The sequence below is a fragment of the Cryptomeria japonica genome, chromosome 4 (assembly GCF_030272615.1).
Source record: "Cryptomeria japonica chromosome 4, Sugi_1.0, whole genome shotgun sequence".
Lineage (NCBI taxonomy): Eukaryota > Viridiplantae > Streptophyta > Pinopsida > Cupressales > Cupressaceae > Cryptomeria > Cryptomeria japonica.
In genome coordinates, this window is record NC_081408.1 from 590,269,563 (window position 1) to 590,285,838 (window position 16,276).

The window sequence follows — 16,276 nt, forward strand, 5'->3', positions numbered from 1 at the left end:
ATGATTGATACAAGTTTGATAGTTTTCTTTGATTCTATGTCAGATCCTGCTTCCACTCTTTGCATTTGTTCATATACTGTCTATCCTCAGGGAGGAATGATGTTACTAGGAGATGATTCTTCTTTTTTGGATATTGGTTCTTGAATATGATGTACTTCTATAGTAGATGCTTCCTTCTTTTGATTGATAGGCTTCTCTTGATGTTGCTTTTGTTCTTGATTTTCATGTTCTTTGCGTATTGTCTCAGCTAACTCAAATAGTGCTTCCTGCTAGGAGTCTTCCTTGTATTTCTTCTTTGCTTTCCACTGAGATTTTTGGTATTGGCATGGTGTCTTCTTTGGTAATAGAGTGAGTTCATAGCCCAATCCTTTTTTGTCTTTACAAAATTGTGAAGGAGGATCTAATGGTTCTGTGACGCCTTCCTGAAGTTTACCAATAGGTCCTTTGCCCTTGTATCCCATTTTTTGCATGATCAAGTAGCCTTTTCCATACATGTGTGTTGGTATAGCTACCTCCACATTAGCTGCTCTGTCTTCTTCCTCATCCTTGTACAACCAACTAAGGATGTCCTTTTCCTCTGATTCATGTGCTAGAGTGCCTAGTTGAATAAATTTGCCATCAAATTTGGTGATGGGTTGTGTTGCTTGATGTGTTGATGCTATAGGTAATCCATGAGATTTAGGTGATGCTGGTAAGTTGACCAAACACATGGGTTCCAAAGAGTATTCGCCCATGCCTTGCTTTTTGATTTTCATTTTGTGCTTGAAATCCATAGATAGTGATTTAGACTTTTCTTGTTGAAGATCTGGTGTTGAGGAATTTTGTTTTTCTTTGTTATGTGGAACCAGGCTGTCTTGGGCTGCCCCCATAGCATTACAATGTTGAAAAGGGTTATGATCCACTGATATTGAAATCTCTTGTCCATTGTAGGGGAATTTAACACACTGATGATAAGTGGAAGGTACTGCTTGCATTTCATGTATCCAAGGTCAACCCAATAAGATATTATATGTGAGGTCTATGTCTAAGACTTGGCACATAGCATCCTTTTGTATTGGTCCTACTTGAATTGGCAACATTATTGTTCCTTTGGATGATCTTTCCTCATCATCATATGCTTTGATAGTGATCTTTTTGCATGGATCAATAGATTGCTCAGAGAAGCCTAATGCACGAATAAGTTTTAAGGTACAGATATTGAGTCCAGCTCCTCCATCTATTAATACTCTTTTGACTCGATGTTTGTAGACTAAAACTTCAATGTGGAGTGGAGTATTGTGTGGATGGCTCAATGAGATATTATCATGCTCAGAAAAAGTGAGATTATGAGGCCCTGTCATATGAGCTACCATGGCTTGGAATTTGTCAGCATCCAGATCTTGAGGTACATTTGTTTCTAGTAACGCTTGTTCCAAGATGTCTTTATGTTTTGGTGAAAGTTTCAACAAGTCCAGTATAGATATTTGAGTAGGAGTTTTACGTAGTTGACTAACTAGATCATATTGAATTTTGGGTACGATGTTTGCTGTTGACATATGCCCCTTCAAGACATATTTTTGAGCTCTAGTTGTTACGTTGACAGATTCATGTTCATGCTTATCTTTGATTGTGATGACGTTTACTTGATTGTCCCCAGCTGATATATGATTGATGGTGTTATTGTTACGAGATCCACGTTTATCATTCGAGGTTGAAGCTCCATCCTTGTTGTAGTTTGGAAGAGTATTTTTAAAGGCTCCATGGTCACCATTTGTCTTGAGACCATCAACCGTTAAATCACCTCTATCAATCATGTCTTGAACAATTTTTTTCAGTCTCATGCAATCATTTGTTTGATGACCTTTGTTGCAATGAAAATCCTAAAAGTGAGAGTCATTCCACTAGGGTGGTTTGATTTGTGGTTCAAAGTTGTTGATCACTGGTAAGGAGATAATTTTGTTTACCAGGAGTTCTCTAAATGCTGACTCCAGTGATTGCCCCAGAGGTGTGTAAATGCATTTTGGAAAGTTGTTTGCATTACCCCATGATTTTGGATTAGGTCCTTGATTGGTATTATTGTTTTGGGAATTGTTGGTGTTGTTTGTGTTGAGTTGATCTTGATTGGTATTTGGTGCATAAGTGTTAGTGCCTTGGTTAGCACCTTTTGGACTTTTTATAGCTTGAGGATTACCTAATAATGCTAGCACTGGTTGCTTGGATTTTGTATCATTTGATTCATTTCCGCCTTCATTTCCAATGTTTTTGTTTCTGGTCCAACAAGGTTTTCCTTTGGGTTTTGAAGGAAATAAGAATCATAAAAACAAAACAAATCCAAGAGCCCAACAAAATTGAAACTTTAGAATCTATTGTGGCATTGGTAAATTTAGTGCCCTCTCTAATTATTTAAGTGATCTTACCAAGGATATCAGTAATGCAGAGGAAATCATAAATACTCAATGCAATAGCTTCCAAATCTTGGAAAAAGGAGCTGGGGCTACTGAAAAAAAAGCTAGAAGGGCTTGAGAATAATCTCAAATAGATTGGGGAGAAAAGTCATAAGATTTTAAAGGCTGCCTCTGACAACATTAAGGTTCTTATCAGCAAGCTTGAAAGTGACCAAGGGGAAGAGGGCTTCGGGGACACAAATGAGGTGAAGGAAGACACCCCTAAAGATAAATAGACTGGTCATGGTAGAAGAACATGCGCAAGCACTAGAAAGAAGAAAATCCAAATCATGCAGATTGAGAAAATAAAGTGGACTTTTGAGAACATGGAGCAACAGGAGCTAGAAGCTGCTGAGTTGCTAAAGAACTTTGCCTAGCCTAGGCTTTTTTTTTTTTTTTTTTTTTTTTTTTTTTTTTTTTTCTGTTTTTTCCATTGTCTTATATTAGGTCCTATGTGTTGTGTCTTTCTGTTGGTGGCTTTTTATTTTTTGGTAAGCCGTCTTTTTCTATGTCTGTTGTCTCTTTCTTTTTCGATGTGCTCTAATGGCTATCTTTTGATCTAATGTTGTAAAGGGTTTCAGGGGCCCTTCACAACCTGTTTTCCCCTAATCAAAAACTTATCATTCTCAATTCATTTAGAATTCTATCTTCTTCTTTAGAGGTTGAATCTAGTGAATTCCCCCTCCCCTCTTCCAATCTAATTCGTGAAAAGTGTTTGAATGGAACTCCGTAGTGAAACTCTCATCTCTCCTTGGAGAGAAAGAGTAGCTTTCCTCTTGATCAGTCATTCACACATTTTTCACCCACCATTAAATTTTGGTGAACCCAACATCTTGCATGTTTTCCTTTGAACAAAATTGCATATTTTTTATTTATAAGTTTAAATTTTCAGCAAACTTAGTGGATAAATCATTAAAAACCCTAGTTTTTAAAATTAAAATTGAACTTGTGATTTGTAAAAATTATTTGTGGTTATTTTAGATCTGAAAATTCTTTTGTTTGTCAAATTCAATTTCTTCATTGTCTTGTTCAATTTGCAAATCAAATTTTCAAAACTAGGTGGCTACTTGTTAAAACCCTAATTTTCAAAAACCATCTTGACCTTTTGCAAAAATTGGATTTCCATTTAGTTTTCAGATTTGTGATTGTTCTCAGACTTGTTTTCATTCCTAGAATTCAAATTTTCAATTTCCCTCCTTTTACCCAAAAATCAAATTTCAAAATTAAGTGGTTAGGTCATAAAACCCTAATTTTTAAATTTAATTGGATTTTGTGCAAATTTAAATCAATTTCATTCAAATTCATATTTTTGAACATTTTCCAAGGTGTCCCTATCCATTACATTTGACCTTTTTCAAATTTGCAATTCAATTCCTCTTTTTCTTCAAAACCCTAATACGGTCCTATTTTTACATTTCAACCTTAATTTCGCCCATCTAGAAATTTTAAAATTCACCAATTTTTTGGGGTTAGCTTTGAAATCATCACAATATTCATCTCTGAAAATTTTGGAAAACGTTGGTCAGACCATGTGCATTCCCGCCATGATCCTCGACTTTTTTCCCAAAATTTCAGGATACTATTATGACTGTATTTAATAGCCTATATCCAGAAGATTGGCTAATTTTGTCGATTTTTGATCCCTCTAGAATAGAAAATACCTCCAAAATTTAACATTTCAAATTTCAAGAAATTTTTTAAATTCAGAGGTTAATTGTAGTCTGCCCTAATTTTAAAAATTCTTCTTTTGTTAATTTTAAAATTAAGTGGTATCCCCTTGACCCTAATTTTAAAAATCCAATTTCCTTTGATTTATTATCTTCGGAAAGTGTGCCTTTTTCTTTCTCCAACAAAGTTCAAATTTTGTAATCATTATTTTCTTAATTTTTGCATTACTCGATTTTGTAAGCTTTGTTCTTATAATTCAAAATTCAAAATTCAAAATTCAAATTTTGCCTCTAGTGCATGAGTTCTACCAGTATTGGTCCTACCTATACTATACCTATTAGATGAAGCATTAGAATTAATGCCTCCCAAGGTTTAATTACTGAGGAGATGGATCTTAATTTGGGTGACTTCTTTAATGAGGAGAAAGCTAATTCTTCCAATCCTAATCATGTGCCTATTTGCCTCATTGATGAATCCCATGATGAAGAAGAAGCTTTAACTATATTATCTATAGATCAACTTTCCAAATTAGACAATCAATTTGATAACTTTCAACAATGGATGTCCCAAGAATACCCTAATAGTGAAGCAATTCCATTAATTGAAGGCCTTAAGTGCATGACTCAAAGTGATAAGAATGGAATTGATATATTGTCTGGCATTACACATATTGTTGATTCTAATGTCATGCCTATCAAGAGTTGTGACGAAACCCTAGGTTATTCATAACCTTCAACACAAGTCAATCCTTCAATTCTTTTGACTACTCTTATGACTAGTATTCCTACTTTTACCTCCAACATCATGGACACTTCAACTCAAAATGTCATCCCTACAACAATTAGTCATGGGGGAAATCCCTCATCTTCATTAAATCCTCCATATTTACCTATGTCTTCAATAAGTGTTCCTATTATCCCTCAACCAATCAATGTGACACAAAGGGGAAATTCCTTCAACAACTTTGTTCCTCCTTTAAGTGTCCTTTTTCCTACCCAATCATCACCTATGCCTACTTATCATAATGTCCCACCACCTTACTCTCAGTCCATGCCTTCTTTCAATAACATCACACCACCTTCTCAATCAACTATGTCTAACATCAATTCTTCTACGAAAGCGATAATAAACAGTCTTGCTCAAACTGTGTCTTCCTTACAACAACAAATTGCTTCTATGAGTCAATCCAATTTTAATGTGACCACCTTTGATTTTGTGAGCCCACTTTCTCTTGATATTGTTAAATCATGCCACCTAAACATGTGGAGGTTACTCAATTAGAAATCTATAATAGAAAAGGTGATCCTCTTACACATGTCAAAACATTCCAAACCTTGTGTACTGACTTTTCTTATGATCAAAGATTGCTTACAAAACTGTTACAAGAACACTAAGAGATAAGGCTATATAATGGTATTGCTCGTTTCGTTCTTATTCTATCACTTCATTTTAACAACTGGCAGATACTTTCATCCAACAATTTCAAAATAACATTGGTCCTAAAATCATTTTGATTGATTTAATGCATTATAAATAAGGTGTTAAAGAAAAAGTGACTGATTTCATTCGTAGATATAATCATTTGTGTGCTCAAATTTATTTTCATGTGCCTAATAATGATATTCAAAGAATTTTCTTTTATAATTTGCAAAAAGATATCAAGGAAAAGATTCTTTTGTCTGATTTTACTTCCTTTCCGCAGTTGTGCACAACACTCCACAATTATCAACTGGTTGTGAGTCAAATGGATCAATCCACTCTTGTGGCTTCAAATGATAAGGGGGAGAGTGTTCAAAAACCGTTTGTGAAGTTCAAACCAACAAAAAAGCTTCATCAAGTTTAATGATACAATCAACAACAACAATGTGAATGCCTCCTATTTCTAATTTTTTCCAAAGAGAAAGACAATTTACTTCTTTGAATGAATCTTTACATAGTATTATGCCTCAGTTATTGCAAAGAAATGTTATCAAACTTCCTCCTATAAAACTAGTTGATCCTTCTAAACTTGCATCCCCTTATTTTGATAAAAATTCATTTTGTCAATTTCATTGTTAGCTTGGTCATGATACTCAGAAATGTTTCGCGTTGAATAATAAGATTCAAGATTTTATTGATAATAATACTATATTTGTAGTAGGTGTGAATGATAAAGGGAATAAATCAGTAGCTCCTCCTAATCAAAATCTTAATATTTTCATTGATCCCTTAGCTTCTCATACCTCTAATGTGATTGAGATTGTGGCTACTTCTTTCTCTTCTAAGAATTCACCTCTATGTCTCCAAACTTGATAAATATGGTTAAAAAAAAAAGATACTCCCAAGGATCCTTGTATTACATTTGAACCTAGTGAGACCATTAGAGCACCCGATGGCCCTTTATGCATAGTTGCAAAGGTTAAGGGTATCCATTGTCGTGGAGCTCTTGTTGATCCCTCTTGCATGGTTAATGTCATCATGAGTAGTATCTTTTCACTTTACGATTGCATAAACCAATATATGATTCTTCTAATGCAGTGGTGAAGTTATTCGATAGCTTCTCTTGTCCTCACATTGGCTCTATCACCCTTCTTGTTAAAGTTCATACTAAATCCATGGATGTTAACTTTTTTATCATTCCTTCTTTTGAGAAATTCTGTGTGAAGCTAGGCTGTCCTTGGCTATCTTCCATGAAGGCTATTGCTTCTCCAATCCACAAGTGTGTGAAATTTCCTCACAATGGAAAAATCATAACTATGAACCATGGCTTATTTAAACCATTCGAAAGAAGCTCCAACATTCCTATTGATTTATTTTGGCCTAAGAAATTTAAATCTCTTCCATCAAGGAGCGATGCTCTTTTTCAATCTTATGAAAAATAGAAGAAAGATATGATATTATCCTTAAGTCAGCCTAGATCCCCAACACTTCACATTCCTATTATTCTTCAAGATGAAGTTCTTCCCTTCACGGATAGAACTAATCTTCTTCCTAAGGAAGATCCTCAACCTGTTACTATGGATGTGTCTATGCCTCCTCCTAAGAAACAAAACAATATTCCTCCTAGGCTTAAACCCGTACCTCCTCCCCATGATTGACCTGGTCTCCTTCCTACACCTAATATTCCTCCTTTGTATGGCACAGTTTTGCCTCCTTCCTATTATAGAGAGAAGAGGCCTCCTTATCCCATTATTCAACCTAAAAGACCTCAACCTAAAACTTCAACTATCAAAGATGAGAATACTCCTCCTTCACCAAATTATCCTCCTTCTTCCCGACCTTCCACTAGGACTTGATGAAATTGTCATGTGAGAGAGGTTGCTTGTGAAGCTGTCCCTTAGACTATTCAATCTCCTAGAACTCCAATAGTTGACATGATTCTCTTTTCTCTTAAGCAATATGTTCAACCTACATCTCCAAATAATAAGTTGCACAAAACATGTGATGGTTTTACTTCTATTCATGTGTGAGATCTTGTTTCTATAAATCTTGATGAGGAAATGAGTGAAAATGATATTCATGATGGAAATACAACTCTTAATGCTTCTAATAGTGAGTATGAATATGCTGATGTGGACAAGAATTTATCAACTAAATTTTGAAAAATCCTAATCCTAGCTCCTAGAATCGAACTAAGTGACTTACAACATGAGCATAGTCCTTGTTTGGATCTTGTGATAGATCGATCTATTGTGCTCGATCTCACTCCTCTGGTGTGTTTCTCACCTTCTTGAAATAGTGATTAACAAGATCGGGAGGTGGATGTCATGCTAGATTAGCAAAATTGGCACTGTAGATTTTCTCTCTCTCCTCTCTTTCTCTTTTATGACTATTCTTCTATGTGTATCCTTGTTCTTCTATTATCCCCTTAATGTCTACATGATTATGATGCAAGGCATTGAGATATTTTCTTGGTCTCTTTCAGGTTGACTCAAAAGACATCCTCTCTTCCCTTTCTTCCAAGGTAGTGTCCTCCTTTGGGGAGTGACGATTATTATATGCACATACATATATGATATACATGAGTTATCATACAACATACTGACCTCAAGAAAAGTGAAACTATCTCATCTTTTGTGTTCATTATCCTTGGTTTTATTCCTTGATTGGGGGCTAAATATTTGCGATAAATTTCTCCCCCTCTTCTCTCTCTCTTGTGTGTATCCTACCTTACATCAATCTCTCCTAATAAGGCATGCGCGATCGCTTTAATGTGGGAGCATACACTCCATTCATATTTTTCTTCTTGGTACTTAGAGTTACTTAGTGTACTTTGTTTCGCTCTGTAATCTTTGGTATCCTTTCTTTCATGACTCATAGTGAGGGGAAATTTTCTACTTGCAATCATAGTTTTCCCTTCTTGATCTTCCCTTTTACTTTGTCAATCAATGTCGTAAGATCTTAAGTCCACTGGGGGTTTGGTGCATCTTGCCTCCTTGATGTGGTAAAAGTCTTTCAATCTTGTTTCCTTGTACTTTACTGACAGTATTGGCGTACGCTCATACTCCCACTAAAGTGGGGGATAAATGTAGTGTCATAAAATTGTGACCCTAACAATTTTTGACCATATTAGGGTCCTCAAGCATGCAAAATTGAACCCCCTAGCCTCATCAGAGACCAAAGACTGCTCAACCCCCGAAAATAGCATCTCCCTTGCCCTCTGCACCACCCTATCTACACTCTACACTAGAGAAAAGGGTAGGAGATGGGCATGGCACCCCTGTCCCTACCCTATTTTGGGGCAGGACCTTTCCTGAGTTTTCATAAAAGGTTGTGTAGTGAGCGGGAAAACTTCCCCAATGTCGGTCTGTGACAAAAATTAGTTTCATTAACACTTTTTTGACAAGTATAAAAGTTTCAGTTGCCCTCTCATTTTGGAAGGAGAAGTTCGATAAGGTGAAAATAGGCGATCAAGCATTCTAGAGCATTCAAGCATCCCTTTCAAGCATTGAGCATCTCAAGTATCCCTTCAAGGCTAGGTGTTGCATTTAAGTCAAGGATTCAACCATTGAAGAGGAGATCCATTTCAACATTCAACTTCATACAAGCATTTCTATCAACATTTCTATCACAAAATCCCTTGAGGTGATTCATATTCCAGTCTTTCATTTACATTTACTTGCAAGTACTTTCTTTCATTACTTGGTTAATTCCAAAATTGGGGTTTGACCTGAAGGCAAACCCCCAATCCCAACCCCTTTTCCTCTCTTTTTTGTGTGTAGGTTATAGGTGTGCAAATTTACTTTCAGATTTGGACTCTATTTGATGAGGAAAAAAAACCCTTTTTGTTTCATGGATTTTTTGGAGGACCGTGTACACTTTCGTCACAATCCAGACAACTTTTCCTCAAATTCGCAGGGCAACTTCATCTCGACATATTACTGCCAGATCTAGGTGCACAGATTCATCCCACATTTAGATCTCAAGTTATAATTAGTTTTTTGTCGCTTTTTCACTTAGTCTCTATACATAATTAAATCAATTCATTTCCATTCTGAGTAGAAGAGGGGATTAATTTATCATTCTCATTTCATTCAAAAATCTATCTTCTTATTTGGAGGTTGAATCTAGTGAATTTTCCCCCTCTCTTCCAATGTAATGTGTGAAAAGTGTTTGAAGGGAAATCCATAGTGAAACTCTCATCTCTCCTTGGAGAGAAAGGGTATCTTTCCTCTTGATCTGTCATTCACACATTTTTCACCCACCATTTCATTTTGGTGATAGTACACATGGCTAGGTCACAAGCCTTCATTGAGACATATTAAAGTTTTTTGTTGTGAGGCATATGCACATGTTATAAAGGAGAAGTGAATAAAGGTGGAGAACAAGACTATGAAATATATTTTCATCAAAAACAATTATGGTGTGAAAAGGTACAAGCTTTGGGACACTGTTGTACAAAAGGTAATACATAGTAGAAGTGTTATTTTTAGAGAAATTAACTCTCCTATTATTATGTAGCCAAAAAAGAGGAAACAAGAAATTGTGATTCAATTCTCTTCTACACCTGAAAGAGTCGAGTCGAGACCACTTGATAGGAAAGAAGTTAAGGAGAGCTCATCTAGCTTTGAATCTTTCAGAAGAAGAGGAAGAACCAACAAACTCAGCTTGTTCAAAGGTCTACAAGACATAGACAACCACTTGAAAGGTATTCACCTATTGATTGGAGATGTATTTTTGGTTTGAATACTAATGTGAATAAACCTAGATCTATAGAAGAGGCATTAGGTATGAATAATACATAATCCTGGAAGATTGCAATGGAAGATTTTAAAAATAATGATACAAGGGATCTTGTACCATTGCCTTAAAGATAAAAACCTATTGGTTGTAAATGGGTGTTCAAGGAAAATATTGGTTTAGATGGAGGTACTGAGAAGTATAAAGAAAGGTTTGTTGTAAAAGGCTACTCTCAAGTTGAGGGTGTTGATTATGGTGAGATATTTTCACCTGTTACAAAAATGACATCAATTAGAGTTTTTCTTTCTATTGTTGTTGCTTATGATTTAAAGGTTGAGCAAATGGATGTGAAAATTGCTTTCCTTCTTGGTGATTTGGATGAGGATATTTATATGACACAACTAGAGCACTATGTGGTAAAAGGTAAAAGTAATTTTGTCTATAAATTGAAGAAATATTTGTATGGCCTCAAACAAAGTCCTAAGATGTGGTACTATAAATTTGAAACATATGTGTTGACTTTGGGATTTAAACATTCTAAATCAGATCACTATGTTTATTATAAATCCGATGGTGATTATTTACTATGTATTTCATTATATGTATGATATATTATTCATTGGGAAAGGGAAATGCATGATTTCAGAACTAAAGTCTCAACTTGCTGCTAAATTTGAAATTAAAGATCTTGGTGTAGCAAAAGGCATTCTTGGGATGAATATTAGAAGAGATGGTGTGAATAGAAAGCTATGGATAGGTCAAAGTAAGTATGTGAATTCTATTTTATAGAGGTTCTATATGCATGATTGTAGACCATTGTGTGTTCCTTTTATAGATGGAACACAATTATCTATTTCAGATTGTCCTACATTCCCATCAAAGATGGAAGACATGATCAAAGCGCCTTACTAGAGTGCAATTGTAAGTTTGATGTATGCTATGGTCTTTACTAGACCAGACATTGCCCAAGTAGTAGAGTTCTTTCTAGATATATGTCTAATCATAGTAGATTTCATTGAGATGTAGTTAAAAGAGTCTTCATATATTTGAAGGGTACCTCAGATTATTCTTTGTGTTATCATGGTAATTTGGTAGGAGATGTGATTTCCCTTTACATTCATGGTTATGTGGATTCAAAATGGGCAGGTGATATTGATACTAAAAGCCACTAGTTCTTATGTGTTTACTTTATTTGGTGGTGCAATTAGTTGGATGAGTAAGTGACAGGTTGTGGTGTCTTTGCCCACTATAGAAGCAAAGTATAAGAAAACTACTCATACTTGTAAAGAATCCATTTGTCTTACAAGACAATGTTCAAATATTATAATAAAACATGGTATAGTGACAATTTATTATGACAGTTAAAGTGTGATCTTCCTAGCTTAGAACCCAATATTTAATGCTTGGACAAAACACGTTGACGTTTAGTATCATTTTGTCATAGATATGGTTGAAGAAGGTAGGGTGAAACTAGTTAAGTTAGAAACTTTGATGAATGTTGTAGATTCTTTAACTAAGGTTGTGAGCACATAGAAGTTCAGATGGTGTTTAGAGTCTATGGGCCCGATGGCCCTTAGAAATTAATTTATTGTGTTGATACTCCCTTTGCTCTTGCAAGGTGTTTGACAAGTGGGAGAATATTGAGAAAATGATGTCTCAACCTTGCATTTACATAAGGTTACTATTTATAGTAAGTTTTTATTTGGGAATGAATTGGTTCAAAATTTTCTCCAAAGCTTTAGATTGGCTAGATAAGTATGGTGGAAATGTTTTGCTGCAAGGTCATAACTAGATTTGAAGATATTAAAGTTTATGTTTTTGAATATTTCGATGAAAGATTTAAATTTAATTTTGAGGACTTTAGAGGGTTTGAAACATCTTGAAAAGTGGTTGTCACTGGTGTATCAAGTTAAAAGGTGATAGAGCACTTCGTGATCTTTTCAATACTTCAAATAGTTCATCAATCAGACACCTGGCTCACAAGTTATGGCCTCTAGAATTTTGGTCTCCTCAAATAGGAAATATAAAAAATGCATTAGACACATACATGAGCTATAAAAGGGAGGAACACATGTCGATGTGTGTTTTGACACATCATAGGGCATCTAGATTGGAGATAAGGTCAGTTCCACTTTACTAGGTGGTGTAAACCCATGGTTTTGTAATATTTTTTTACAGTTTCATGTATTGTATCTCCTATATATGAGGTGTGTGAGATAGAGGTTGGGTGTAAGAGTCTTATGGCTATTGAGTTGCCTTTGAATCTCTGGTTGGTGGTACTCCTATGAAGATCTTGCTCTGCAAGTATATTTTAATATGTTATTAATTTTTGAATAATATATTTCTCGTGGATTTTGGAGTGTGGGGTTCTTCTCCCAAAAGGGTTTTCCCTATGTAAATAATTGTGTTGTGGTATACATGATATTATGTCTATTTTTGTTAAGTTTCTATAACTACTATAAATTATTATCCTCTCAAGGTTAGTGTAGGAATTTGTTCTACTACTTTACTTCCTTACAAACATATGATATAACAAGATTCATTATAGCCAATTTATATCTATCCACAATATTTCCAACTAAAATTGTTCAATAAATGCATACATGAAGCACCACTTTGAGGCCAATTTACCAAAAAACTGAAATTATTCAAAAAGATTGGTTTCTCAAAAATGCCTACTCATATAAATAATATTTTTAAAAATATTATTTATCCCCTTTTATAATTCTATAAATTGAGTTTTAAAGTATATATATTTTTACAGTTTGATTATTATTTATAATTAATTTTATTTTTACTAAAAGCAGGTTATCATATTCAAATATAAGTCAAAAAGTTGGATTGAAGTGTTGACTGTTTCCTTTATTAAAGTGTGACATAGTTTTGCTCTTTTACCCAACCATAGAGATTGAAATTCTCACATTTTCAAGATGCATGGGATACATCACCACACGTATAAAATATTACTACCAGATAGGGTTAGTGACCATTGTTGTTTGTATTGTTGTTAGTCATGATTTCATATTGTCATTGATGTCAACCCTCAGATTGTTTGTTGATATTACACCTAGTATTGAGATGCGATTGTTTTTTATTAAGGATCAAATAGGTAACCTACCATCAACAAAAAAATAGAAAAGAAAAAAGACAACAAAAAACAACATGAGAGCTCAAAAGAACTATTTAAGATAATTCAGTTCTAGCTCTTGGTCTATTTTTGTTTGTCTTTTTGAAATGTCAAAATAAAAGAAAGAAACATTAGAGGTGGACGCAAGATAATTTCCTCTTGTTTCAATAGCTTTACCCCAACAAATCTTTATTATGGGACAACCATTTTTCCACTATCAATATCCTTTGCTAGTTTCTCTCCATACTTCGTCTTGTGATTTTTCTCAGCATAGGTCTGAGCAGATTCTTCAAGTGACTTGATTTGATCAGATGCATCTACAACTAACTGACCAAGTTTTCTAATAGGGGATGTCAGATATGCCGTAGAAGTGTCTGGTAGAAGATCAGATAAAATATCTACTGCAGTTTGAATTGTCTCCACCTCAATCCTTTTCTCTTTGAGTCTCTTCTTATGCACCCTAGATTGCATGATATTAGCACTCTTCATCATTTCTGATCCGCTCATGTTGTCCACATCAATAGGTCCTGAAATACTTAAAGAATCATCATCATCCTCATCAAGTTGCTTTTTCTTTGCTGGTTCAAAGGATACAACCTTAATGATCGCTTTCTTTGTATTCTTCTCCATTTCCTTTTTAGAGGACTGTGTGACAAATTTTTTAGTAGACTCCTTATTATCTTCAATGACTGATGGAGATTGGGGTTTCTCTGATTGTTCTATTTCTGGTGGATTGACCACTTTTAGTTGAGTTGTCGGTTGCTCAACTAAGGTAACCTGTATATCAGTAATTTCAGGAGGCTCCATATCTAGTGTAGTGTTGTCTCCAGATAGATCAACTGAATCCTTAACTTCATCAACAACATGAATAATGGTATCATCCTTCTTCTTGACAAGATAGACTTCATCGGCTTGAACAATCTCTTCTTCATCCATTTCCAGTTGATTAACAACATCTTCCTCATTCTTAGAGGAATGGATGAGTTCTTCCATCTTTTTGATTTCATAGGCTATTTGATGGGTCTCAGTTTCAATAATTGCCCTCTTTCCACTAAGTAACTTCAGTTTCCTTTCTCTAATATAAAATTTAATTTTGTATCTATCAACCAAAGCACTAATTTTATCAGAAGAAAAATTGGGAAAATATTGTACAAATATCTCAACAATGATTTATTTTTCCAATTTTATAGCTTCCTCCCCTTTATACAAAAGAATATTTTACAAAGAAATTGACACATCCTTTTCCATATCATGTGGATATCTATTGTAGTGACACAAATGAGTGATTACCTTTTCAATGACTTGCTTCTTCTCATCTTCAGTGAAGGAATCAAAATTCTTTTTGACATTGTCAAACCTATTCCTCCCTATTGTCTTCATTGTTCTTTCAAAATGGGTTTCAGGCTTGTAAGATGCTATATCAATAGACACAGTTGTCTTTGGCACTTAACTTTTTTTGCTACTCTACCAGTAACCTTCATCTTCTTAGGTTCTTCTTTAGTATCTGTACCCTCATATTCTGGTTGGAGAATAAGTTTTCGATTCCTCTTCTTTGGTGCATTCTCCTTCTTTGTATAGACTTTAGGTACCGACTTCTTTTTGGTTTGGATACTCTAAGTCACCCTTGTAGTCTTTATCACTGGAGGTGAATCAATTTTCTTTTTCTTTCATTTCCCACTTGTGGTAGGAGCAATACTGGTTTCTGCTGGTGCAACTTGGACTGTCACAATGTCCAATTTTTCCTTCTTTTTGTCTTTAGGCGATGCTAATAGGTTGTTAGAATATCCAGCCAGTAGATCATAGTTCACCTCATAACCCATGTCTTCCATTTCTTCTTCTCTTGGCTCAATTGCTTGCATCAAGCAAAAATCAGTGGTAACTATAAAAATAATGTCTTTTGCAAAATGACTTACCACATATTCAGGCAATCTCATTCTCATGCTCATCTTCTTTTGAAACTCATTGAAATACTTATTCATAGCAGCAGGAAAAGTATTCTTTACAATGTTGATGTTGTTCTTGATTTGTGGTGATACCGGTAGGTCCTTTGACCATTCAATATCATCTATTCCTAGTATTAAATTTTGAAAATAGAAGAATAACCTAACCAATAGTTGACCATATTTAAATTTTAGACTATTGTCCTTTTTGATAGATTGCAAATTTAGAAACAATTGTCTTCTAATTGTCTCACAAAGATCATAATCTCCATTTTTAGCTATCATTTTGTAAGTTGTGTGTACTGCTATTGATGGAAAACTATTTAGTCTACTAGAGTAAAATGCTTTGTAGCCTATCACCATTGCTGCTAGTTTCACTATAGGGTCTCTAATATTGTTAATAAAAAAGGCACGCTTATCAGAAGTATAACCGGCTAAAGAGAATATTGTATCTTTTGAAATTCGTCTTAGAATGGGCACTTCACCAGTTGAGAAATACTTAGTTACAGCCTCAATGGCTTCCTCAGTTATTATGTGAGTTCTCTCGAAATATATGTTCTCTCCATGAAATCAACTCAAAATGATTCTGATATGCTCTTCCTAAAAATCTTCTAGAAAATAAGTGGAATTATGAAAACCCTTCTCGAAAACCCTATCATAATGTGATTGAATCTTTCCATTCTCATCACAGAGGGATTTTACGTGAGTGTAAAAGTAAAGTCACCCTAGATCCTCTATCTCACAATCAATAAAACTTGACAAATCTCCTTTAACAAAAACTCCACTTGGAACTTGTGACAATGCATTGTACGACACAATTTGTTCTGCCTCTACAACTTCCATTGGCTTAGAAGTAATCATTAAACTTTCTATAGTTTTTGAAGTTGATGCCATTCCAGATGAACAAGGTTTCGAAGCAAGATTTTCAAAGAAATACCTTTTCTTATGCACGCTGCCAC

At 34.7% G+C, this 16,276-nt stretch overlaps 1 protein-coding gene across 1 annotated transcript in view; it reads right to left on the reverse strand.

Annotated features, from left to right (window-relative positions):
* LOC131058548 (putative cysteine-rich receptor-like protein kinase 9) overlaps positions 1 to 14,313 on the reverse strand; it is a 45,613-nt gene extending 31,300 nt beyond the window's left edge. Inside the window, exon 1 of the mRNA XM_057992301.1 lies at positions 13,975 to 14,313. Coding sequence (XP_057848284.1) covers positions 13,975 to 14,313 — 339 coding nt within the window. The remainder of the gene's footprint in view (positions 1 to 13,974) is intronic.
* Between the last annotated feature and the right edge of the window lie 1,963 nt (positions 14,314 to 16,276).